This window comes from Hypanus sabinus, chromosome 26 (assembly GCF_030144855.1).
Source record: "Hypanus sabinus isolate sHypSab1 chromosome 26, sHypSab1.hap1, whole genome shotgun sequence".
Lineage (NCBI taxonomy): Eukaryota > Metazoa > Chordata > Chondrichthyes > Myliobatiformes > Dasyatidae > Hypanus > Hypanus sabinus.
Window position 1 is genome coordinate 36,220,499 of NC_082731.1, and position 25,869 is coordinate 36,246,367.

The 25,869-nt window shown below is 41.6% G+C and overlaps 1 protein-coding gene across 1 annotated transcript; it reads right to left on the reverse strand.

Annotated features, from left to right (window-relative positions):
* Window positions 1-1,489: 1,489 nt before the first annotated feature.
* Window positions 1,490-24,251, reverse strand: LOC132381438 (heterogeneous nuclear ribonucleoprotein L-like). Its single transcript, XM_059950840.1, has 13 exons — window positions 24,097-24,251; window positions 18,940-19,070; window positions 17,225-17,462; window positions 15,788-15,875; window positions 14,905-14,999; window positions 13,753-13,825; window positions 8,449-8,508; window positions 5,904-6,178; window positions 5,554-5,675; window positions 4,768-4,969; window positions 4,263-4,320; window positions 3,295-3,390; window positions 1,490-1,881 (listed from the first exon to the last, which is right to left on the reverse strand). The coding sequence occupies exons 1-13, from the start codon at window positions 24,166-24,168 to the stop codon at window positions 1,823-1,825; spliced, it is 1,569 nt and encodes a 522-aa protein (XP_059806823.1). The 5' UTR covers window positions 24,169-24,251; the 3' UTR covers window positions 1,490-1,822.
* Between the last annotated feature and the right edge of the window lie 1,618 nt (window positions 24,252-25,869).

Sequence of the window (25,869 nt, forward strand, 5' to 3'; positions counted from 1 at the left end):
TCCTGACTGCACAATGGTTTACTTCCTGGAGATGCTTCCATCCATCACCTCTGATGGCTAGTCCTCAAGGTTCACAGACATTGTCACTATCAGTTTAACTAATGAACTCTTCTCAGGCTTTGAGCCAGGTACAGATACTGATTATAACCAATGTCTCAATGACAAACACTGCCATCGACTTCAGGTTATAATTGATACCTGTACCCATCTTGAAGACTGAAAGGTTATTTGTCATATATGCCAGGAAAGCAGTAGATCCTTTATCACTGAAAACACTCCTGTCAAGAGGGTAAGTTTGTGATTCCACCTACAGGTAGAATACCTGGCACACTGAGTTCTTTTGCAGAAGCTCAGGGATGATGGTACTGAAGGCTGAACTGAAATCGAAGAGAATCCTGACATATGTATGGGTGAGGTCCACACCAGTAACTGCATCAACTGCAGATCTGCTGGTACAATGCAGATTGAGGAAGTTTTCAGCTATGGATCTGAGAGATGCCCTGATCAGCCTTCATTGTGACTGATGTGATTGCAACCAGATCGCAGTCATCCAGTCCACTGAAACTGTAGTCTCTGAGACCACTGCTATTTGGGGGGAAAGAGAGGGAAAGATTGGAATAAGAGTCAGGGATCAGCAACCCACGGCTCCTTCATGACTGTGCTGCGGCTCCCCATGGTTGTTAGTTTTTGAAATGTAATTCGAAATTTGAAGATTATGGTGATCTTGTACAATCTAAATAAAACGTTGTGGAGACCCCATTTCCTGGCACATCCGAACCGGCTCACAATTAGCCACCGTTCCGGCTAAGGGAGATAGCCTACGGGGGTTTGTGAGTACGTGTCTTTTGGAGCATCCGCGCCCACGGGGACGGGTTGAGGGAGGCTTTAAAGCAAGGCTGTTTAGTTCGAATAAAGTTATCTTTGACTGCAGTGTTATTTTAGCGCTGCGTGTAGCACACCGCTACGTGTTTTTTATCGCTATTAATATACATCACTGCCAATGCCTGACACCCGCCAGTGCGCGCTTTCTTTTAATTCTTCGATCCAAGGTAGGCTAACTATGGAGTAACCTTCAACCCAACGTCTTTTTTTCGGAGTTCAAAATGTTTTTGTTGCATGCAGAAATGTAATTTCGTTTTCTCTGCAGAGTTCATCAATTTCATAAATGCAACACATTGTAGCTTATACATAGCATAAAGGCAAAAAAAACATATGCAGTGTTATTTCATTTTAAATGTCAAACGGGTTTTGTGGCTCCCAGTGTTTCCTTTTCTGTGGGAAATGGGTCCATATTGGCACTTTCAGTGGTAAATGTTGCCGACCCCTGGCCTAGTTAAACAGGCTGATTATGTGCCATGCCCTTTAAACAGCCTACCTCCATTGTCCCGCCATCTAAATACCTACCTAAACATTGAAATCGCGTTGACCGCACTCACCACCATCTCAGTGAAGTTCCTCTTAAATACATGCTGGAATTTATGTATTGATGCACATTTTATTCAATATCTTTATTTTTATACAATTCTTTTTTCTTTATAATTGGACATTTTTGTTGGTGCCTAGGACACAAATTTCTAATACATGTCGATCCTTGATCATCCAATCACAGCTAATAAAAATGAAGGGTATCTGACTTCTACAATACAATTTACCTCTAAAACAAATTAAACCAATTAACTAGAAAATAAAAACAAACTGTAATACTCATCACAAACTGTGGCTCATTACTTCTTTCTGAATGAAAAGGTCACTGCACCTTAACAGCATAAAAAGACTAAAATACAAGTCACAACAGTGGAGAGCGGTCCATCTCTTGAGATCTCTATGCTGCGTGTTGTACTGTGGAGAAACAGAGTTTCAGGGTGTAAGGGTAAGGACCACCTAGAGAGTGAAGAAAAAGAAGCATTAGTCTCATTAACACAAGCACAGCAAATCAAAGATACGCTCAGCCTGGCTATGGCTCACTCAGTGGCCACTTTATTAGGTAAAAGGAGTAGAGCCCACCCACTTCACGGCTCAACACGTTGCACGTTCAGAGATGCTCTTTTGCACACCACTGTGTGGTTATTTGAATTACACTCTCAGCTTGAACCAGCCTGGCCATTCTCTGACCTCAGTAACAAGGCATTTTCACCTACAGAACTGCTTCACACTGGAATCTCTTACTATCTTTCGGGTCTCGGCCTGAAACGTCGACAGCACTTCTCCCTATAGATGCTGCTTGCCCTGCTGTGTTCCACCAGCATTTTCTGTGTTGTTGTTTGAATTTCCAGCATCTGCAGATTTCCTCGTGTTCACACTGGAAGCCTCATTTTCTCGCAGCTTCTACATACATGCTAAAGGCCACCACCCATTTGGTACCTACGACCATTCCACTGTTAAAGTCACTTGGATTACATTTCTTCCCCATCCTGATGTTTGGTCTGAACTGAACCTCTTGACCATGTCTGCGTGCTTTTATGCATGAGCTGCTGCCACATGATTGGCTGATCAAGTATGTGCAAAAACAAGGTGTACAGGTGTACCTAATAAAGTGGCCGGAGAGTGTATCTAAGCTTCAGATGAGTGAACATCCAGCTGTAGTCAGATTAATCAAGCACTGCACAATTACTAACCCCTTGTAGCATGGAACACCACTACCAAAAATCCAATTTTGTCCACTATCACTGCTAAATTACAAGGAGTTCAGGAAATCTGCCAGACCACTGTTTATTAGTTTCCAGTTAATTTTGCCTTTCAAAAAGATTTTAATTTCATTATATTTAGACTACAACCCTTCTGACCCAGGAACTTTAGCCTAATCACAGGGCAATTTACAATGATCAATTATCCTAATTATCTACAGAATTTTTAGAAGACTATATACAACAGCTTGAATGAAGAATACTCCGGGACCTTCAGAATTCCCTGGGCTACACAAACACACATATCACTTTTTGGTAAATGGCCAATAGTGATGTATCTTTGAATGAAGCTTGAATTCTGTCATACCACAATCAGAGCAATGTTAATCCAGTACAAGTTAAGAGTCTGCAATAAATTGTTTCAAGGTTTTTCCACATTGAAGCATATAACAAGCAGCTGCCTGAATGGTTGCATGCAGATTTACATATACAAATGCCGGAAATGCTTGTATACAGATTAGACAGTGAACAAGGCCGTTTAGACCCAAATGCCATGCTTTTGAAAGCAAGGAAAATATTAAGTGTTTTAAGGGCCTTGAACACAAAGTTAATAGAAACCAGCACAGTGTGATGCAGAACGAACACCAAGATTTTAACCGGAGAGACGTACTTGGGTTTTTCATTTGATAGTGATTCAGCAAAGCCAGCGATTCCATGGCATCGTTCTTTGTGTCCCACTCAATCAGACCAGAAGAACTTCTCTCACCTACAACAATAACAAAACTGATTCAAACCACAGTACTGAAACAATGTGACCAAGTGGCATATTAAGTTCTTCAAAACCTGGATGGCTAAGAGCTGAAATAACCACAGCAGTGGCCAGGAATTGTCTGCTGCCAATCAGCTTCCAGCTTGTTCGTGACCACTGAGGAGACAATAATGGATGATCACATCAAACTAGAATGGAAACTAAGGGCAGGCTAGACCACCAAGTTAATGATGGTAGTCAACTCCAAAAAAACAATACCCTGTTGACAAACACTTCAGACAAATTCTTTACAATCAATTGAGCAAGCAGTGCAAAAATTTATACAGCTAATTACAGGCACCCTCCCAGATCCCGAATATTTGCAATGGTGACTGGCAGAGTTGTCACCCCAGGACAATGGTATAATTTGAGACCTACAATTGTTTCAATTCGCTTTAAATAGAAAGCTTGATAATTGATCTTGTTAGTCCACATTTCTGAACAGGATGTCGCATGACATTGCAGAACAGTCATGTAATCTCAAAACATTGAGGCAAAAAACTGAAGCCACCAGCTTTCAAAGTCTAAATATCACTGCGGTCGGCCAGGCGCATGAAAGTCAAACACACAAACACTGCTGATTCAACACACAGGGCAGCACCTGTGAAGGGAAATTAACAATCGACATTTCTCATCTGGACGCTGGTGACTTGACAGACCTTGGATTGAGGAAAGCTTTAAAAAGAATGTGAGAATGTAAAAGGCACAGATGAACATCACAGGCAGAAGGCCAAGAGGCTTTATTTAGGATGTGCTTTCCAACTATCACCTCTGCACTTCACAGCAGAATGCAAAGCCCTGTTCTACACCAACAAATGTCAAGTACTTACTCTTTCCAGAAAACAACTTGAAAGCAGATGGTCTCTTCAATCCCAGTTCATCACACACCTGAAACAAGAGTAACAATTGAAGCTATTTTTAATGCTCTGAAATCACATCCCCACCTTCCAAGCAAAACATAACGTAATTTTTAAGCCAGGCGTTCCCAACCTCTTTTTAAGCCATTAAGGGGGCTGATAGACCACAGATTGAGAACCCCTGGGCTATTATTTGAATTGATTCAGGGAAACACTCTCTCTATAAGCAACATTGATGACTACTAGTCATAATTTCATCTTTTGCCAAGCCCCGTGAATTGTCAGTAATTCAGTTTTATGCCAAAAATAGTAAAAGTCTCCAATTTAGTTCCCGTTTAGTCTCCAAGCAAAATCATATCAGAGAACAAATTGAAAATAGCATTCACAGCAACATGTTCTCCAATGATTAAAAAATGTTAGAGGGCAAGATGGTAACCAAGGTTAACTATGCAATATAGTATGAAAAGATTAACAGTACCTCACAGAAAGCATCTTCTGTCACCTCGGGAGGGGCGTTGAAGTAATGCAACACATTGCTTGGATGCTGGATTCGGTTCTTGCTAGCTTGCTCTGGAGTGGTGAAGCGATTGTTCCTTGAGCCGGAGAAATCTTTGAAACTGCAAGAGCCATCTTCAAGTTCGTATGATTGACCAGCCATTATAGCTTGCTGTTTGGATACACTGAACACAAGCACACAATTTCTAAATGCGTGTACCAAATGCTACATACCAAAAATAATTGCTAACCAACAATGACTGCAGCAGGTATTTACTACAGTATTTGAGAACTGTAATAAATCCTCCTGCCTATTTGAGCTGAGTATAACATTAATACAAAGCCTACTACTACCTGTGTAAGAAGTTCTATACAGTGCATAGTCTTCACAAAACAAGGATATTTAGACTGTTGTCAGATAACCCAAAGTGATATTTTATTTTTAAAACCAGCAGCCCCAAAAGGATCTTAATTTCCATGCTTCAAATTAACCGAGTTTAGAGAGTCCAATGATCTGATGATCTCAAGCATCTCAAACAGGATCTTACCTGATTCTGCCCAAGATACAGTAGTACTGATCTGACACATTTAGCTATCCCTTCCATGTATTAACCAAAAAGTCCCCACCCTAATCTACTGGATAATGGCAGATGCTTAACCAAGCATTGATTATTAACAGGTAGCAGCAAAACAACCAATTCAACCCCAGCTTCTCCTTTCAAGTCCTTGGAAAGAGAATCAACTTTCCCCAGTTTCCTAACAAACGTACCACACATTTAATTTCTGGTCAAACATGTAGGTATTATTCAAATGGCTGATGGCACGATCCACTGCAAACCCATCTCCCATCTCGACCATGGCAGCTCCTGGCTTACTCTTCATGAATTTCACCTAGAAAAAGCAACACAAGACTGAAATATTTTGAAAGCACAGAAACAACAGCTCTAATCAAAATAATTTTCCATCAAATCTATTGAGATAAAGCTGCAGTGCTGAGACAAGATTAACAAGGCATCATCATCTATTACAACGAGATAACACTTATCACACATCCAAAATTTATTTGCAAAGTTTAAATACAAAGAGACATTCATGTTCCCCATCTCTCAGAATACACACCTTCTCCACATTTCCATACAAGCAGAAGATGTTGAACACTCTGTCACAATTCATTCTGGAAGGGTCCAACCCATAAACCATCAGCACTGGACTTTCTGCCTGAGGACCATACTCTGGTGGTGGAGGCGGTGGAGGAGGGCCATACTGAGGTCCGTAACGTTGATTGGGTGGGCCTCGATGAGGAGGGGGTGGACCTCCCATCCTACGGCGTTCATAATGGGCTGGTGGGCCATAGTCATCATCCGGATAGTGACTATAGCCTCCTTGTGGGGCTCCTTAAGAGGAAATCAAAGCAAGTTTACAGTCTATTCTATAAAGGAATTATCACACTACAAAAACTATCAAGGTTACATCACAATGGATCCCTCAGTGTCAATACTCCTCCCTAAAACTGCAGTACAGTTGAGGAGAGATATCTCCCAAGTGGAAGTCACCCATCTCTGCCTTTCAAAATCAGGACAGAACAACTTAATCCCCTTCCACTCCCAGTAACTGCAAACATTATGCCACTATGCACAAGTCGGCAACCAAGTGAAGTTAGGATGGTATACAAGTGGGTAGCAAAAGTGAGAGGGAAGTTGGATTACTGGGAAGCTTTTAAAATCCAACAAAAGCCAACTAAAAAAGCTACGAGGGAAAAGACGAAATACCAGGGTAAACTAGCCAACAATAAAAAGCATGATACTAAAAGCTTTTTCCAGCTATATTGAGTAAAAGGGAAGTAGATAAACTTAATACTTTTGCATCAGTCTTCACTGTGGAAGACACTACCCATTTGCCCACAGTCCATCAGTGTCATGGAGCAGAAGTGTGTAACAGCAATGTTACAAGGAAAAAGTGCAAGGCAAACTCAAAAGGTCTAAGGTAGATGAGGTCACTTGGACCAGATGGACAACATCCCAGAACCCTGAGAGAAGTTGCTGAAGAGATAACAGGTGCATTGGTCATGTATGATCTTCAAAGAATCACTTGTTTCTGGCATGGTCACAAAGGACTGAAGATTACTAAAGTCACTCTACTCTTTAAGGAAGGAAATTACAGGCCAGTTAGCCTATGGTTGGGAAAGTGTTGGAGTCAATATTAAGCAAAAGGTTTGGGTACTTGGAGACTAATGATAAAATAAGTCAAAGTCAGCCTGGTTTCTGTTGAGAGAAACCTTGCCTGGCAATTCTGTTGGAATTCTTCGAGGAAATAACAAGCAGGGTGGACGAAGGAGAAGCAATGGATGTCATTTACTTGAATTTTCAGAAGGCACTTGATAAGGTGCCACACAAGGCTGTTCAACAAAATCCTATGGTGGTACAGGAAAGATACTGGCATGAATAGAGGAACGGCTGACAGGTAGGAGGCAGCGAGTGGGAATAAAAGGGGCCTTTTCTGGTTGGCGGTTAGTGACTAGTGGTGTTCCTCAGGATTCAGTATTGAGACAGCTACTTTTCACATTGTTTGTTGATGACTTGGATAATGGAGCTGATGACTGTGGCAAAGTTGTGGATACAAAGACAGGTGAAAGGTAGGTGATGTTGAGGAAGCAATGTGATTGCAGCAGGACTTGGACAAAACAAGTGGCACATGGAATACAGTGTTGAGAAATGTATGATGCAATTTGGTAAAAGGAACAATAGTGTGCAATATTATCCAAATGGGGATGTTTAAAAAAAAAAATCAGGGACCTGGGAGTCCTCATGCAAGACTACCCCAGAAAGTTAATTTACAGGTGGAGTCTGTGGTAGAGAAGGCAAATGCAATGTTGGGCTTTTATTTCAAGTGGAATAGAATATAAAAGATATTGCTGAGCCTTTATTAGACACTATAGTCAGTCCACACTTGGGGGTACTGTCAACAGTCCTGGGCCCCATATCTCAGAAAGGATGTGCTGTCACTGGATAGAGTCCAGAGCAAGTTCATGAGGATGATTCCAGGAATGAAGGGGTTAACATAGAAGCATTTGGCAGCTTCGGGACTGTACTCACTTGAATCTAGATGAATGAATGCGGGGGGGGGGTGTTGTCTCATCAAAACCTACCAAACGTTGAAAGGACTAGAGGGGTGGATGTGGACAGAATGCTTCCAATGGTGGGGGTATACACAACTACATGCACAGCCTCAAAATTGAGGGGCGACCTGTTCCAACAGATGAGGATTTTTTTTTAGTCAGTGTGGTGAATCTGTGGGATGCCCTGCCACAGAAGCCAAGCCAATGGGTACATTTAAGGCAAAGCTGATAGTTTCTTGATCAGCCAGGGCATCAAAAGATATGGTGAGAAGATAGGTATAAGGGGCTGAGTAGGATCCGGGATCAGCCATGATGGAATGGCAAAGTAGACCTGATCGGCTGAATGACCTAATTCTGCTCCCACATCTTAAGGTTATGCTGGATTCCAGTTAGCTAGACGAATTATCATAGATGCAAAGAAAGGCCAAAGCAAATGAGGGACTCCAGGGTTAGTGTAAAATGTTTTTTTGACGTGTGGGGAAATAAAACTCAAAATACATTTAAGGCTTTGAGCCAGCTCCCAGAACCCCACTAGATCTACACGCTCACCATACTCAGAAGGATGATCTCCAAGCAATGCTGGTTGTCGTTGACGCTTGTTGGGTTCTCCTAGAAAAAATAAACGGGTGCAGGAAAACAAAAGTTAAAATGAATTCCATATTGCCAATGCCACCCAAGAAAATTGCATTAGCAAGGAAAAACAAAACATCAAGGGGGAAACAATCAGCAGAGTACATTAAGAGAATTACAATGTTTTTTTTCCACAGTAGAGATACATATTTAAGACTTGGGCTTTGAATTTATTCAACGTTGTAGTCTAATATTTCTAAGGCCACAAAGGTTCAAGCATAAAAAGGTCTACTTACAGCCAGAGTTAGAGAACAACGTCCATGTGCACAAAATTTCTGCATTTTTTCCTTACCACCCAATGCTTCAACAGCAACTTATTGCAGTTTTGAAAGATGGCGCCCCAAACATATGCTTCAACCCTGCATTACACGTTTTACAGCAATGAATAGACATTTTTTACAAAGACAGTACTAGCTTCTAACAATTGCATCTAGCAACAATTTCTTAAATGTTCACAGTTCTGGTAAGATTCTTCACAGATGTCAAATGGTTCAGTAAAAGTGGTGAATATGAAAACCCAGTGTTCCTCCATGTCGCTCTCCTGAAAGTAGTGTTGGATGTGTTGTTCTTGGGCTTTGTGGTAGCAAGGCTTACTTGGGAAGGATCTGTGTACATCTCCCACATAGGTGTCCAAAATGAAGTAGTGTACCACTGGTAATGTATCATTTATGCAGCAAAATGGCTGTGCTGATGTGCCTCCCACAATGTGTCTCTTATCCCTCCTGTTGAAGCTGCATGTTGCCGAGTATCATCTGTTTATGGCAGATATCTGAATGTTCTTTGGAATGTAGGAATGTAGAAAACTGGTGTTTCGACAGGTTGGGTTGACTGGTGGAAGGAATTCAGCATGTACTTCGAGAGCGTTGTATGAATGCGCTTGTCTTATGACGAAACTCCTCTAAGCAAAGTGAGGGGAAACCCCTGAGACAATTCTGTATCAGTTCACATGAGGCAGTGTTTTTGACCTTTTTTTTTGAAGAAATCTTGAAAATGGAAACAGTTACGTCTCTGGCGAATATGTTCATGTTGTTTGCCTCCATTACCTTCACTTCAGAAGTCTAGGAAAATGGTGATTTGCCTCACAGTATGTAAGTCATGGCATGTCGTATCGCTGTGGCTGCAAGGTAATCTTGGATCAATGTATGACACTCGATGTATTTTGTTCTTGTTCAGTAAGAATTCTGCTTGCTTCTCCAGAAAGGTTTGCCTATTACTGTTGCACTGTGTGCCCTTACTCAGCAAATGGTTTGATTATATAATGCAAAAGCAGAGTTTAAAATTAACAGACTATCAGCATTACAGTTCAGCATTTAACAAAAATATACATTTGCAGATTTTGCGATCATACAAGTACCCACAGTTAAACAATCAAAACCATCCAATACGAGATTTGAGTTATTAGCAAACTTAAAATGCTGTTAATTTTAAGCTATGCATATTTGTTTCCGAAACATACACGCATCCCATTATTACTACTGCTTTAGATGTGTTCGTTACCCCATGACTAGATTCAGGTAGTCTTCAATATACCCAAATCGAATTCCATTATGCATTAAATGGCGGAATTCAATGAAATTATACAAAGCTGGTTAAACACATGCTAATCATAATTTACAGTCATCATTTGGGCTGCCAAGATCTCAGGTTTGACTTTCCGCTTCAGTTTAATGCCGTGATGAATTTCATCATGGCACAGGCTGTGGATCACCTGTGACAAAACCCCAGCACATTACTACTGCTGTAGTAATGCATGGGCTCAGATAAAGAGGCCAACTAGCTCTTAACATGAGGCTGGATGATTACTTGCAAGAGAAAATTAGCAGCCCTCTTTTAAAGTCCGCAAAGCATCACTGTCTTCCTGGGATTAATACTGTGTACCTAGAGAAGCTGTGTAACTCCATATCCAAGCGTGGATTCATTTCAACTCCACACAGAAAAAGGTCAAATCTCAAATTCAAGGACCACCCCTTTCCTCTAGAGTAGAGGAGCACCCCCAAGTATTTTATTATTTTGAATATTTAAAAGCAAGTGGTGACCTTTACAAAACAGCCAGGACAGTGCTGGAATGTGTGGTGACACTTGTGGGCAGTCGCCAACACAACCTGGGATGCGTTGGGTGTTAACGCAAATGACGCATTTCATAGCATATTTCCATGTGCACATGACAAATAATCTTTAATCTTGAAGATCTTCTTTTAAACACAAACTGTGAAATCCGTGTGAGAAGCCTACAATTTAGAAATGAACAATACCAACACAGTACAAAATTTCCTGCAACCAGCATGGTTGTTTTTTTTGTTAATGTGTGGTGAATGTTAGGTGTTAATGTCAAAATACAAAGAATTAATTTATTAGATATTTTAATAGGCACAGTCCAAAGACAGTAAATGCAGACAATAGGATAACTAAACACAATCTCTGAACATTAAGTAGGAAAGACCTGCCTATCATAAGGAAAGTCAAACCTAGTGGAAAACTTTCAGCAACATTGTGCTTGGACACTAAATGCAGTCAGTAGAATGAAAGAAAATATATTGCACATAGGCCCTTGCCCAACAAGCACAGTAAATATTTATACTGCATTCCACCACTTTAATTTGAAGCACTAACTGCTAAGTTTTTAAAACCCAGCTCACCCATTTTGGAAACCCCTTGACACATTCATGTGACTAGAGTCATAACCCAGACCATGCAGGAGAAAATGTAAACGATAATAGATGCACAACTCCCAGTAAATGCTTAATTAGATATTCAGAGCTCTGCAACACCAGCCTAATACTGCTTCAAGCCTGCAAAATAATTCTAAGTGATCAAGTCACCCTTTTAAAACATTGGACAGAATTACAGCATTCAGATGTTAATCTGCATTGAATACAAAATCTTTTGAAAAAATTTGAAAATTTATTCATGAGTGGCTTTGCTGAGAATTTTGCTAATTTATATTTCATATACTAGCTTACAATTTCATTAGTGATCAGATGGATAGGGTGTCCGTGGGATAGCAGCATAGTAAAGGGGCTTGTCTTGTCCATCCTCAGTGGACCAAATGGCCCAATTCTGCTCCCATGTCTTATGGTCTTATTCTGAGGTAGCACACTCACCTTTGGCCCCACCAGACACTCAGCTCTCACCTGTGGCTCCAAGCAGCTGTTTGCATGCGACAGCAACCACACCCAGTACACTACTTCTGACAGCAGACTAAAGCAGGTGAGGATAGCTGGCGGCCTCATATCCCGGTGAGAAGAGACACATGCAAAGTCAGCTCTAGTGGGCTGGGCTGATGAGATTTACAGTGAGATCCTAAGGACAGGAAGATAGTATTGCAATGCTCTGTGGAGAGCAAAGGGCATGAGAAGGCACAATACGTCACTGCAACCAAGAAAGACCCCAGTTTGACGCTCGCTTGTACCACTGGACCTGGACTTCTGAGGTAGAGTAGAACTGCCCCAGTACAACAGCTTTTCTACTTTAAAAACTCTTGCACAGGTTTCCTGACATCTTCAGACATGCACAACCATCAAGCGGGTATTAGAAACCTCTGCATTTGCAAAGATAAAAACATTATAAGTAGCTAATTCACACAAACATTAGGGTCATATTGGCACATTTCTATTAAAAAATTGTTTGAAAACAAATTCAGACTTTCAGGGCTGTTACCTACTTATTCAGTGAAAGTGGATGAGCTTTAAACCTCACTGCTTAGCAATGGTTCAAATAGGTTTCCATTTCTAGAATGCAAAAATCAGTATTCTTTGACCGTTCAAAATTGCCATCTGTACCCAGCATGACTGGATTTAGCCCTCACTGCCTCCCCCAGCCACTGTTATCACTACATTTCCTATTGTACTAAATACACTGTATAGTGCACAAAGCATCAGAAAGTACAACTTTCAATCCACTTATTACTGCAATAGAGAATCATTCATGATTTAAAGATGCAATTGTACTGAGAGTTAATGGATAACATTCAAGTTTCAATTTCATTTATTAAAACACAATAGTATCCTTGAAAAATGTGTGGATTGCTTCAAGAGTTAAAACTAACAGGGACAAACTCGAAGTAGTAAACCTGTAATCCATTGTTCAATTTATTAGCGTATACAAGCTTGGGTTGGTGGGGGAGGGAAACATTAGTTTATTTAAAGTAAGGTGTAGCTTCTTATGCGAAGCACTAAGATCCAAATTTAGAAATCAATGCCGCAAATTATTTGAGCCCACTAGCCCCATAACCATTCAATGTCTAGCTGGAGTGTAGGGACTACACAAGGAACTTCAGCCAAGACAAATAAATCTCCCTAATCTATGATCACATAAAAAAGCTATATGAATTAGAACACAACTGTTCAAATCTATGTGCAAGAAATCCCATAGCCCTACTAAAAATGTTGAAGGGAAGTTCAAGTATCTCTTGCTAATTAAACCCAGACCCAACCGTTGTGCTTTGGTGAGGCCAATATACTATGATGATATAAAAAGCAAGTTAGCTGGTACAAGTACACCATTCTGTAAATCTCGACACTGATAGCTGCTGGGGATAAAAACATGTTGTGAAAAGCTCGACATTGTCAAGTTTAAATTTATTACATAAGCAGAAACAAAATGGAGAAACTAAAATACTCAAAAGTTTACAGATTAAAAAGTGAGCTCCGGAAATAGATCTGTTTCCAAGTCTTTCAAAGACTTCAAAACAAGAACCACGTTTATAATTTCAAAGCCAGAACCCTATTTTACTAAACAAACAGTAAGGAAAAGCCTTCAGTCCCAGTGCTTGTGATTCATGAGCGAAACCTGTAGCTCAAATCTAAATCAGAAATATCATTAGGGTAGTTTTATTATATGGCAAGAATCATTTCAAAGCTTGCCAGCCGTCAGGAAACTTAAACTTTTAAAGATATTCAGTCCTTCCTAGGTGCTTGCCTGTTAAGCTAATGAGAGCTTCCAAATCCACCCCATGATTGGAAATGAAAGCTATTCATCAAGAACCCACCACCATAAAACAGATTGGCCAGTTATTAGAAGCCTACAGGGTGCAGTATTCCAATGTTGCTGGAAGCTTTTCCGAAATCCAATAATTGACAGCACCAAAGTTTAACTGTAAAACATGGTGTTGGGTTAAATGGAATGTAATTTGCAAAACAAGTGATAAAAAATTCAAAATTCAGAAGTGAATGTAATTTTAAACAGGATATATGCATATACATATATACACCAAATTTTTATTACCTTGTCCTCCCAAATTAGGATTTGTATAGTCCCAAGTGTCCTGATCATTTTTGAAGACGTTCAAACGAGTAGGCTATAGAGTGGAATTAAAATTATTAGTTCAGTGAATATACCTTCCAGTCAACAACCACATTCAAGCCAAAATACTTAACATCTGAATTCAATACAAACCAAACTCTGTGCCAATTTGGAGCTTCCCTGCACACGTCTCTGAGTGACAGATATCAAACTCCAATGGAGCTTCATGTTCACAATATACTGACAACATCCCAATGGTCACGATAGATACAACATTCCCACAGTCGACATCTTCTGGATAGACCACAAAACTATTTAATTCACTTCTGTTTCCTGCCTTGAATTGTGTTTCTTGAGCTGTTGGCACCTGTGATTTGCAGTTTGGAGATAGTTTGGGAGATCCAGAGCTTTGCCATCTCCAAGAGGACTCAGGGAGCAACTAGCTTCAAGGTGAGGAAGCTGCAGAGGGCATGAGCCAACGGTCTGACTCCATTTTGCCAATTAAAGCTTCCATTGTTCACTATCTAAAGTGACGGAGATTGTAACATCCAGGTGTACACGGAAGGTGTCAGCTGCCTGCCTTCTGCTTGCTGGTGTAATTACTCTGCTGCCAGATAGGGGAGAATGTGAGGCCTGCTGCTGTGCCTGGAGAATGTTACCAGGGTTTTATGCATTGTGGATATGGTTTTGACTATGGAGTCCCGTTCCCCCCTCAACCTATCTTTTTCACATTCAATATTTTTTTTGCCTGTTCCTTCTCATTTCCTGTGAGGAGGAGGGGGTTTGAGGGCTGATGCTCACATTGTGTTTTGGTTTTATGTGGGGGAGAGGGGCATTTGGGAGCTGGTTGCTTTTTGTACAGGTGGGGGGGAAGAGTGTTGGGGGTCTACGATTGCGTTGACGTTCTTTTGTTTTCTTGATTTCCTGGCTATCTGGAGAAGAATCTCAGTTGTATACTTCAATAATAAATGAATCCTTTGATAAGATCAGTTGGAAATTGAGACATGTGGATATCTACTGATGACTTTGGAAACAGCATAACTGATATTCAGCCTGACATCTCACTTCCACACAGATCAGTTCTGTCATTCATTGGTATATTAGTAACTATGTCAATTTTAACAAGTAACTTACTTTTGCATACTCAATCTTCAAAGTACAACATCCAGAATAGATGTCTGCCCCATTGAGTGATGCTTTTGCTCTCTGAGCACTCTGCACAGAGTCAAATGTGTCCAAAGTTAAGATAAATAAGATTATTGAGAAGGCACATCAATTGCCTGTCAATCACTTGAGATAGACAACCACTAAAACGACTCATATGTAACCCTCAAGAGCTACTACACTAAGGAGATATGAAAGGTTACATATGGGGGAAGCAATGGTGGAGATGGGCAGAGGTCAAGAGTCTGCAATAGCACTGATATACATTAGATTAAGGAACCAAGAGCAAGGAGGTTAGCATGATACGAGGAATTTTAATTAGTTGGTGTAAGGAGTTTGGCTAAAGGCAGAGGGAATAAAAGTCAGGGAGTTTGAAGCATTCTTTCAAACATCAAAGGTTACTCCAGCACAAGTGAGGTGCCTTCTGAAAAATGCTAAACAATCAGCATGATGGATAAACAGAACATCAACCTACATATGCAATCAAATGTCACTTGGATATCTTCACCAGGGAAGAAATAAATGGAAGAGGAAGGTTGGGGACAGTGGCAAAAATCAAGATAAATCTAAAAATCTCGCACTATCCTTCAGTCACTCATAACTGAATTGACTCAGTTCTATCCCACTCCTGAGTCAGCAGCTCAAGCTGTAACTTGTGTCAAATCTAAAACAAATAATGGAATTCACTGATGCACATAAACTGCATTCTACAAATGCAGATCCCAAAGGTACATCAATTAACATACAAGAGGTAGGTGTGCCAATGTCTCCATTAGAAACTTAAGAACAGAAGGTCAAAGTGTAAACTTGGTTCATATAGTCTGCCCAGTTCAACATGAGCAATGCAAAGGATATTCCACCATTGCCTGTACTCCATTCTTTCTGAATATTACAATTCTTTGCACGGGTCCGCATGGATTGCAAATGGTGTACAGCACATCCTGCAAAATAAAAATTAGTTTGTTATAAACAGCTAGCAATTATTCAGAACTTCGAGATACAATGACACAATGAGGCACCATCCCACTTCCAACTACCACAGATCAGAAGCTGCCCTTTGTCCGAGTCTGCACCACTTCCCATTACCCAAAGCGCACCTTGGTCTCCTCGTATCTGCATCGACACCCCCTACAATTTACCACTCAGTCGCACACTGGGTATAACTTACACTGGCTAATTAACCTACTAGCAGGTGGTGGGGCAGAGGTACTTCTCTTCCAAAGGAGGTGCAAGGGGCTCCTTCCCTACTCTAGTCTGCAGGTCATCTCTGGGCAAACAGTAACAACAACTTAGCCCCCCCTCTTCCCCACCTCCAATCAGGGTCACATGAAGCCATGGAAGCAGCAGCTATACGAGTAGCTGGTGCATATCGCAAGTCCTGGTTATGTGACCACTGACACCAGGCAATCTCTGAAGAGTACTGATAATGGGAGGGGGTCACCCGTCTTGTCAAGACACCGCCTAGATGAAGGAAATGGCAAACTATTTCTGAAGAAAAATTTGCCAAGAACAATCATGGTCATGGGACCATGATCGCCCACATCATTCAACACGCACGTGACTATGATGAATTAACCTACATCTTTGGAACTTGGACAAAGTGGAGCATCTGAAGAAAACCCACAGAGTCATGCATACTCTATGTGAACCCAAGCACTGGCATAAGGCAGTAGCTCCTCTAGCTGCACCAATGCTCAGTAAAGCCAATAATCCTGCATGCTCAGGATACCGGAGCATGGAAAGAGACTCCTGCTGAGTCAGGAATTGGATGAGAGTTTACAATTATATCGTAATAAAGGTCAGTGTCACAGCAGGTTAGAGGCTGGGGATCATCAGGTATCATATCTTTTGTTGATCACTTAATTACATTTGAAATAGTTTAACCCTACTTAATTTCCCTTGCATATGTATAATATGTCTACTTTTAGTTTCACCGCTTCAGGATTGTATGTTTTCGCTAGTTGCTAACAAAGGATCAAATACATTTCTTCGACATCATTACTTGATTGAACAGAGGGCATGTCGTACAGGATAAGTACCCGTGCGAGGACTCCAGCGCATTGGTTTGTTTGAGTTACTACTACAGGCGTTTTACAGCAGTCGAATAACCAATCAGCGCCGGCATCTTTGGCAGGTAGGAGAAAACCAGAACGCCCGGGGGAAACTACAGCCACCAGGGGAATGAGCAAACAGGCAGCACTGGAAGCCGGGACTGGAACGAGGCAACTGGAGCTGTGAAGCAGCAGCGTAACCACACCATACAATACTACGAACAAAAATAGCAACCCACCGTTGTAATTGGATAAATGGGGTTCATCACTGTGAAGAGCAGTATGTTGTTGACATTCCTGGAATCATCAGAGTCACCAGGCCTGGAAATTTTCTGACTTGTAGAGTAGTTAACAAAAGCAGGCTGTGCTCCCACGTAGATCTGACTTTCAACTGCAAAGTTCACACAGGCGCAGGCACCATTCAGTTCTTCAAATTCCACTAATGCTTGTCTCTTCTTTGGCATCATCACCACGTAGCTGCAACCCCAAAGAAACACTGGTGTCAGTTTTCTATATAACATGTGAACATAACCAAGCAAGACTGGGATTCCCAGCTTGTTTTGCATCCCCCAGAAATATTTTTTGCGTTTGAAGGCTAGCAACAGAGTTAGCTGTCAGATGTCAGAAAGTGGACAGAAGTGTTAAGTGAGGAGAGACATTGTTTATAATGAAAGAACACAACATAGAAAGAACATTTCTGCAATTAAAATAACATGCAAAATCAAAAAGCTTCGCAACAAAACAAAAATGCTCAAGGTGTCTGTTTCTTGTCAGGCTACACATTCACACTGCAAACATTTAAAATACCAAAAACAAAGGGTTTGTGACAGATACATCAATACAGATCTGGGCACGTTGCAAGAAACAGAAACCAGAGTTTGCATAACTCAACGGTCAATTATGGGACTGCTTGCCAAATCTGAATACCTGGAATTCATGGCAAAAACTAGCTGACAAGTGCTTAGAATAGTGAGCAGTTAAGAGCGTTGTTGTAAGTCCCAAAGGTCTGAAGTACAGTATACAAATGAGCATTAACTTGATTCCACATTGTTTAAATTTGTCATGAAAGGGTCCAAGACGTAGCAAGGTTGGTGTAAAATAATAACATTAAAAAGTACATTGACAGTTAATCAAGAATAGCTAATACACTTGCAAACTGAAAGTAAGATTTCTTAACCTTGCAGTCCAGTAAGAAAATTAGGTTCGCTTTCAATTTCAATTTCTAACTTCCCCCTTCCTTGATAGATCAACAGAAAGAATCACCACTGAGCAAAATTTGTCCCACATTTTGCAACAATCAAATGGACCAAAAGTTCCATGAAAACGAGATCAGGTACTTCAAATACTGGCAACAGCTTCTCAAACTGTAACTGTTTAATATAAACTTTGCATCTAGAAAGCCAAATAACTTTTAAAATAAATAACTGACTTGATTTAAAAAAAAATTAATCTCACACTTAACCCTTTGCTCTTAAATACAGCATTCCTTCAGTTGAGATTTGCCATGTTTTATGCACCCAACAGTTAAAATTGTTTCATTTGCAAATGCTTTCCTAGACCATTAGGATTTGACATTACCAAATTTAAGCATTTTCCTTCCAAATTTCACAGAAACGTGCTCTACTGTTTCTTTGATCAATGTCACCTGACAAATAAAGCTGGGCATATCTGGCTCTGATTGGGACAAATAGTTTGACCCATATCAGTAAGATGATGTCAGCTTTAATTATAAACTCGAGGAAGCTCAGATCCTGAGAAACTAGGTTCGGATTTGGTTAGCACAATTCTAACAGGGGCATTTAGATTCAAGTCAGAAACAGAATATGAGCTTTGTAATTAACACCAAGTTAGCACACATATAGGCATATTATACATATTATAAAAACATATAGGCAAATTATAAACTTAGTACTTCCAGAAGACAAGCTTCCATCTGTTCTGTAATTACACTTACCTGATGGCACCAAACTCCTGCAGTGCTTCTACAAGGTCCGCCTCCATCACTCCATCAGACAGCCCTCTGACATGTACTACGGGGGATGGACTTGGTTTATGAGGATCTTCAAGATAGCTGCCATCTTGCTGCTGCAGGAGAGGAGTGACATTAGCATGGCAGATTGTGCTGATTACTTCACTCCCCCGTTTCCCAATAGAAAAGGACAATCATCCACAGCATTTCTCATTTAGAATCTATCCACAATTAAATGAAATAACCAATTCCATTCACCCATGTTTCTAGAAAACCAGCACCTGCCTTTAGCTATCGGCTAGCTGGGTCTCTTTAGCGTTAGGAATATACTTTCAAGTTAACAAAAAATACAATTCAAGCCCTACACTGTAAATAAAGCAAACAGCAGCAGCATTCAAAATTCTTTTGAAAAATTATGTAGCACTATGTCAATATGAAGCATATACCACCATCACAGGAAGATGGAAACAAAATTCAGGATTATAATTCAAATGATAAGCAAATGTACTTCACACAGCTCGTGACAAGATACCATACAATGCTTTATCCAACATCTCAATGACCTAATGGATGCACCTTTTTCAACACAAACTACTAGCTGCTGTTGGTGGCCTCTTTGAACCCATTTTATTCCATTGCACCTGTGTTTTTATTATTTCCTCACACACATGCTTCACAAGCCCATTCCTTTCGAAGAAAGTATGGCAGGACTTTCCCCCTGCTTGCTGTTCACTTCATTTCACCATACATTGTTGAATGCTAATTAGCAGTGGTAATCTCAATTATTGGTCAAATCAATTGCATCCTCAACTGATATAATGAAAGCTTTAAACTAGAAAAGTGTAAGGATATAACAAACCTTGTAACAAAAACCGAGAGCAACATCAACCATAACATTCTAATTATTCCAGAATTGCTAAACAGTAAGATGATCTTATCATAGTTTACAAAGTAGAAAATGGCTGAATGAATTAATTCACACAAGAGCAGATCCTTAATACTAGTTTCTGTCCCAAATGTCCAGAAATCCAGGAAGTGTCGGAAGTCTAACACCTGGTGGGTACCTTCACGTACAAACCTGAGGATCCCCAGAAACAGCACAAGTAGAGAAGGTGGTTAAGTATTATTTGCCTAGTGGGAATATTTGACCAGTGCCCATCACTGGGAAGTGTTAGAGTAGGTGAGGAACAAGTGTAAACTGCAAATAAAATACCCTTAGGCAAGAGTAATAAATGAAGGGATCAAAGATGAAAGAGAAAAATGACAAAGCAACCGCCTCAAAAGTAAAGCAATTATTATACAGCAATGTCTTAGGTAAACAGGTCATTTAGCCACTGTGAATATGCTAGCTATACAAACACAGAAAATCTGCAGATGCTGGAAATCTAAAGCAACACAAAGTATTGGAGGGCCAGGTACCAAAAAGAGAGTCAAAACTTCAGGCTGAGAACCTTCATCAGGACTGCACCTTTCCATATATTCCTCGGCTTGTTGAGTTCCTCCAGCATATTGTGTGTGCCTTTTCAGTGATCAGTCCAAAACTACCTCTGCCATGATGTTTCAAGAGCTTGTCTAAAGATTTCCAAAGCTGGTCTTTACTGCTCCTTCAGTACTTCTGATTGCAAGCATCCCTGGCTAAAAAGGTTGCTTTCTAATCTTCTATCCTTACGTCAATAAGGATACCTTATATCCTCAGCTTTCTTCAATACAAAGCAAACAGATCTAACCAATGGAGCACCTCCTCCCAACCCTGACATTACGCTTCATGGTAAAAACAGTATTTGGCTGTGGGTCTAGATGATAACTTAGCTGCACCACAAACAATACCCAGCTAATGAAGGAAAATACCCTATACACTACAAGCACCTTATCTACGAGTCCTGCTGCGTCCACATCAAATCAGCTCTGATTTTCAGCATGCTCTCAAGTACCATTCATAGTGTAAATTATGTACCATAAAAAAAAACAGATTTTGGGATTATATTTCACCTGCCATGTCTCTGCCCATTTTAAATATAATTCTGTAGTCAAGAAACAACCCTCCTCACCGACAAATTTTTGTATCATTTTATAGGATTCTGCTCTAAAACATTGATTCTTTCTGACACTTAAACGGAATCAGTGTTCACTATTCTACAATAAACCTTTTATCATACAGCTCACAAAAATGCTGTTACTGCTTCATACACTGTTTGCTATCTTTTTATAAAATTCTACATTACGATAACTTCCCCTAAAGACACCCCATCTACAATTAGTTTATCCTTTCACAGTGCACAGTATTAAATCAAAACAGTCTGTTTTCCCAATAATGATCTAGAAAACATCATACCCACACTATTCTAAATTGGTTTCCTCATCAGAATAGCCAAATTGGAAGTCTATAATATTTTTAATATATCCACTGTTCAGGATTTGGGCATTGGTGAATATTGTCTATCCCTAACAGCTCTCTGGTGAAGGTACTCCCAGAGCTGTTTGGGCAGGGAGTCGCGGGATATGGACCCGATAACTATGAAGTCAGGGTATAATGCTGCCTCTGGTTTCTGAATTCATATTCTGATGCAGATTACCACTGGGAGGATGTCAGGTATACAAGTACAGCTAGCATTTTTGCTTCTTTTTGTTAGTTCAAAGCAACAACTATATAACTACGGATTATTATATGCTACCAGCATTATATTTTGCATCAATTCAGATGTGGTATCGAGCTGCGATGCCATTCTGTACACCAGGAAACCAACTTGGATACCAAAGATTTTACATCTGTTACAGGGCACAAGTCAGAAGTACGACAGAAGACACCCCACATGCACGGAGAACAGCTCCAACAATGCACAAGAGGTCAACAACATCCATTATAGGAGGGGGAGGCACACTACCACCACTATTTCTCCCCTCCTCACCAGCACACTATTGCATCTTTCTTTCCGCCCGAAACGTCGTCACTACCTCCTCCCATAGATGCTGTCTGGCCTGCTGAGTTCTGCCAGCATTTTGTGTTTTTTTACCGCATCTTTCTGTAGCTTCTACAAAATGTATTAAGTCACATACCAAGCCAAAACCCACAATACCTCCCCAAACACACTTCTATCACCAAGAAAGGAAAACACACTTTTTAAAAAAAATCCATAAATTTTCTTACAACAGGCAGCCAATCAGCCCCTTGAGTCTAGCCAAATGTTTGAAGCAATCCAGACTCACGTCCCAATTACTTCCCTGTATTGTATTTTCACTCACTCACCTTCATACTCATACCACTCAACTACAACTAGGGTTATTCTCAAGGTTCTGATAACTGCCACCCTCTTTTCTCCTTCACCAGTCCTATTTCCCTCACACCTCATCTCCTTACCTGTCTTCCCTTATTTACCAGGGTCTCCTGTCCTTCTCTCAGGTTCCCCCTCATTGAACCTTTTATCTTTCACCAATTGACTTCCTGGCTCTTTCTTTACTTCCCCTCCCCTTCCCCGGTTTCACCCATCACCTCCCACCTTGTACTTCTCTCCCCTCCCCAGGTTTCACCACCTCCCATCTTATACTTCCTCCTCCTCCCCCTCCACCTTCTTAAACTGACTTCTCATCTTTCTTTCCAATCCTACTTAGAGGGTCTTGCTCTAAGTCTACTGTTTATTCAATTCCAAAGATGCTGCCTGGCCTGTTGAGTTCCTCCAGGGCGTTGATCGTATTTCCCATGGGCCAACTAACCTACCAAATCCCCCTACCTTTTGGGATACGAAACTCAGGGTGGAAGCTCAGACTGACATGAGAACAAACTGCAAACTCCACCATTAAGGCCGGAAATGAACCCAGGTGGTCACGAGGCAGTAATAGCCAGTGTGATAATGGCATGAATTCCTAAGGTCACGCAAAATGCACTGCTTTTCTCATTCTCCCTACTTCGAATTGCCCAAGACTGCAGCAACACAGGAGACACTGCCTCGTTCTCATTGTTACCGTAAGGTAGGAGGTGCAGGAGCCTGAAGGCACACACTCAGCTATACTTCCTCGTTCCCATCTGATTTCTGAATGGACATTGAACCCTTGAACACTACCTACTTTTTTTAAATTTAAAGTTTTTTTTTGCACTACTTATTTTAGCTTCACTATTTGGTTCTTGATCCTCCAAAATATCCTGCATGGAATTTAAGCTGGAGGTGGCGGAGGGTGAACTTAAGGAGGCTTTTGAAGAAGAGCTGTCCTAAATTTAATTGGGTTTGACTGTGTGACTATGGCTGGGATGAAGGTTATTCCATGCTTTAATTGTGCGGGGGTATGAATGAATTGCTGTACACATCTGACTTGGTAGTTAGTATTTCAAATATAAATATATGTACATACACTTATTGCAATTCAGTTTTTATTTCTCCATATTTATCGTCTACTTCATTGCAGTGCTGGTACAAAGTTAACACATTTCACGACATGCGCCGGTGATATTAAATCTGATTCTAACTCCAACACTACCGTTAATGCAGCCACATCCCACATATTAAGGAAAAACTATTCAACAACACGCCGGATGCCCTCTTAAACAATACAGAGGTTCCTTCCCCACTACCATTAATTGCGGGTGGGAATTAACTGCAGCCACATCCTATAGATATAAAATGGATTGCTGGACATCCGTCCGAAGGTTGTCGACGTGTACACCCTTAATACCCGATGACTGAATTTATGAAACGTCATAGGGAATGAAGGAAACTACTATCCACCGTTATATTTGCAAACCAGTGATGAAGATGAGACTCTTTGGGCTGATAAGGTTGTTCTCTGCCTTTGGGGACCCGGTGTGGTCGCAGGCGCAGCCCACACGGCGCTGGTGAGCGGAGGCCAGACCGTAGGAAGCGCCGGGCCTGGTGCACATGGGCGGGAAACCTTGCCGGGAGCTAGGCCGCGGGTCTCTGAACCCGAACCCGCCCGGACTCTGATCCCAAACCCGCCCGGACTCTTCCCTTTCCTCCCTCGCTGCCGGCAAGTCCATTGGCTCCCGCCTCCCCGACCACGGTTCCCGCTCACGCTTACAGGCCGAGACCTGCTCCGCCGCCTCGCCCGGTCCGGCTGCGGCTACCGCGACGCTGTTTTCCACCCTAGAGTGACCGATTACCACTGCCCCACCCAGCTTCACCGGCCATCCCTTACCCGGCTGCCGTCATTTTCGGTTCTCTGGCGCTTGGCCGCCCGGCCATCGTACACCGCTTGCCTGGTCGCCATCTTGCCGCTTCCCTCACGATCTGCCACAAGGCGACAACATGGCGCCCGCAAATAAATAGGCGCGCCGCCGGCTGCCTCCCGCCCTCTGCCCACGCTGATTGGTGAATAGGCAACGACCGTCATTCCGATTGGTGGCCAGGAACAAAGCATCCTGTTCACTTTCACGGTGATTGGCCAATCTTTGTTGGAGCCCACCTTCTCTCACATCCGGATGGCGGTTACTTTTCAATCCCTGCATGTCTATTGGCTAACAGCATGTTTGTCAAATTGAACATCTGTAACAAAGGTACCGCCTTGTACTCCACGTGGTCCTTGTGGGTTAAGGCCAGAATTATCATTAGAACAAAATCTTCAATACAATTTATGGGGCAACATTATACGTAGTCTCATTTCCTTTTTCTTTTAACACACACAAAATGCTGGTGGAACACAGCAGGCCAGGCAGCATCCATAAGGAGAAGCACTGTCGACGTTTCCGGCCGAGACCCTTCGTCAGGAGGTCGACAGTGTTTCTCCTTACAGATGCTGCCTGGCCTGCTGTGTTCCTCTGGCATTTTGTGTGTGTTGCTTGAATTTCCAGCATCTGCAGATTTCCTCGTGTTTAATAGTCACTTGGTAACCCAAGTAGCATTTGTTTTATATTCCATCTCGGTAGCCTCCAACCTGACAGCATAGACGTCGACTACTTCTTCCTATAGATGCTGCTTTCCACCAGCATTTTATGTGTGTCACCTCCTTCTGGTGCTCCTCCCCCTTCCCTTTCCTCTGTGGTCTTCTGTCCTCTCTTATCAGATTCCCCATTCTCCAGCCCTTTATATCTCTTTCACCAATCAGCTTCCCAGCTCTTCACTCCTTCCCCTCTCTCAGTTTCACCTACCACCTTGTACTTCTTCCTCCGACCCCACCCCCCATCTTCTTACTCTGGCTCCTCATCTTCTTTTCCAGACCCAGTAGAGGGTCTTGGCCAGAAACGTCGACAGCAATTCTCTCTATAGATGCTGCCTGGCCTGCTGCGTTCCACCAACATTTTTTGTGTGTTGCTTGGCCTGAAATGTCAACTGCTCATTTTTTTCCATAGATGCTACCCGGCCTGCTGGGTTCCTCCAGCATTTTGTGTGTGTGTCCCTTGGACTTCCAGCACCTGCAGATTTTCTTGTGGTAGATCTTTAGCTGCAGGCTTTAAGAAGGAAGGTCTTTAGGAACTGGGCCTGGACCAGTTCCTAAATACAACAAAACCGTACCAATGATCAGGGCAACAACCTTTCATCAAAATTTGAAAATGATAAGTGATAAGATGACATCCAAAAGGATGATCTGTCATTTGATCTCCTGTCTACATTCTACCAATCTCTTTGGGCCTGCTTAATATTTAAATATATTTATTTTAAATGCATTTAAACGCATCGAAGGATTCGCAGTGGAAAGGGTGAGCAGGTTCAAGTTCCTTGGTGTGGACATCTGTGAAGATCTATCTGGGGCCCAACATATGGATGCAACTACGAGGAAGGCACATCCGTGGCTATATTTCATTAGGAGTTTGAGGAGATTTGGTCTGCCGGCATCGGCTCTGGCAAATTTCCATAGGTGTACTGCGGAGAGCAGTCTAACCGGTTGCATCACCCTCTAGGATGGAGGGGCCACTGCACAGTGGTGGTAAAAGCTGCAGAGGGATGCAAACTCAGCCAGCTCCATCACGGACAC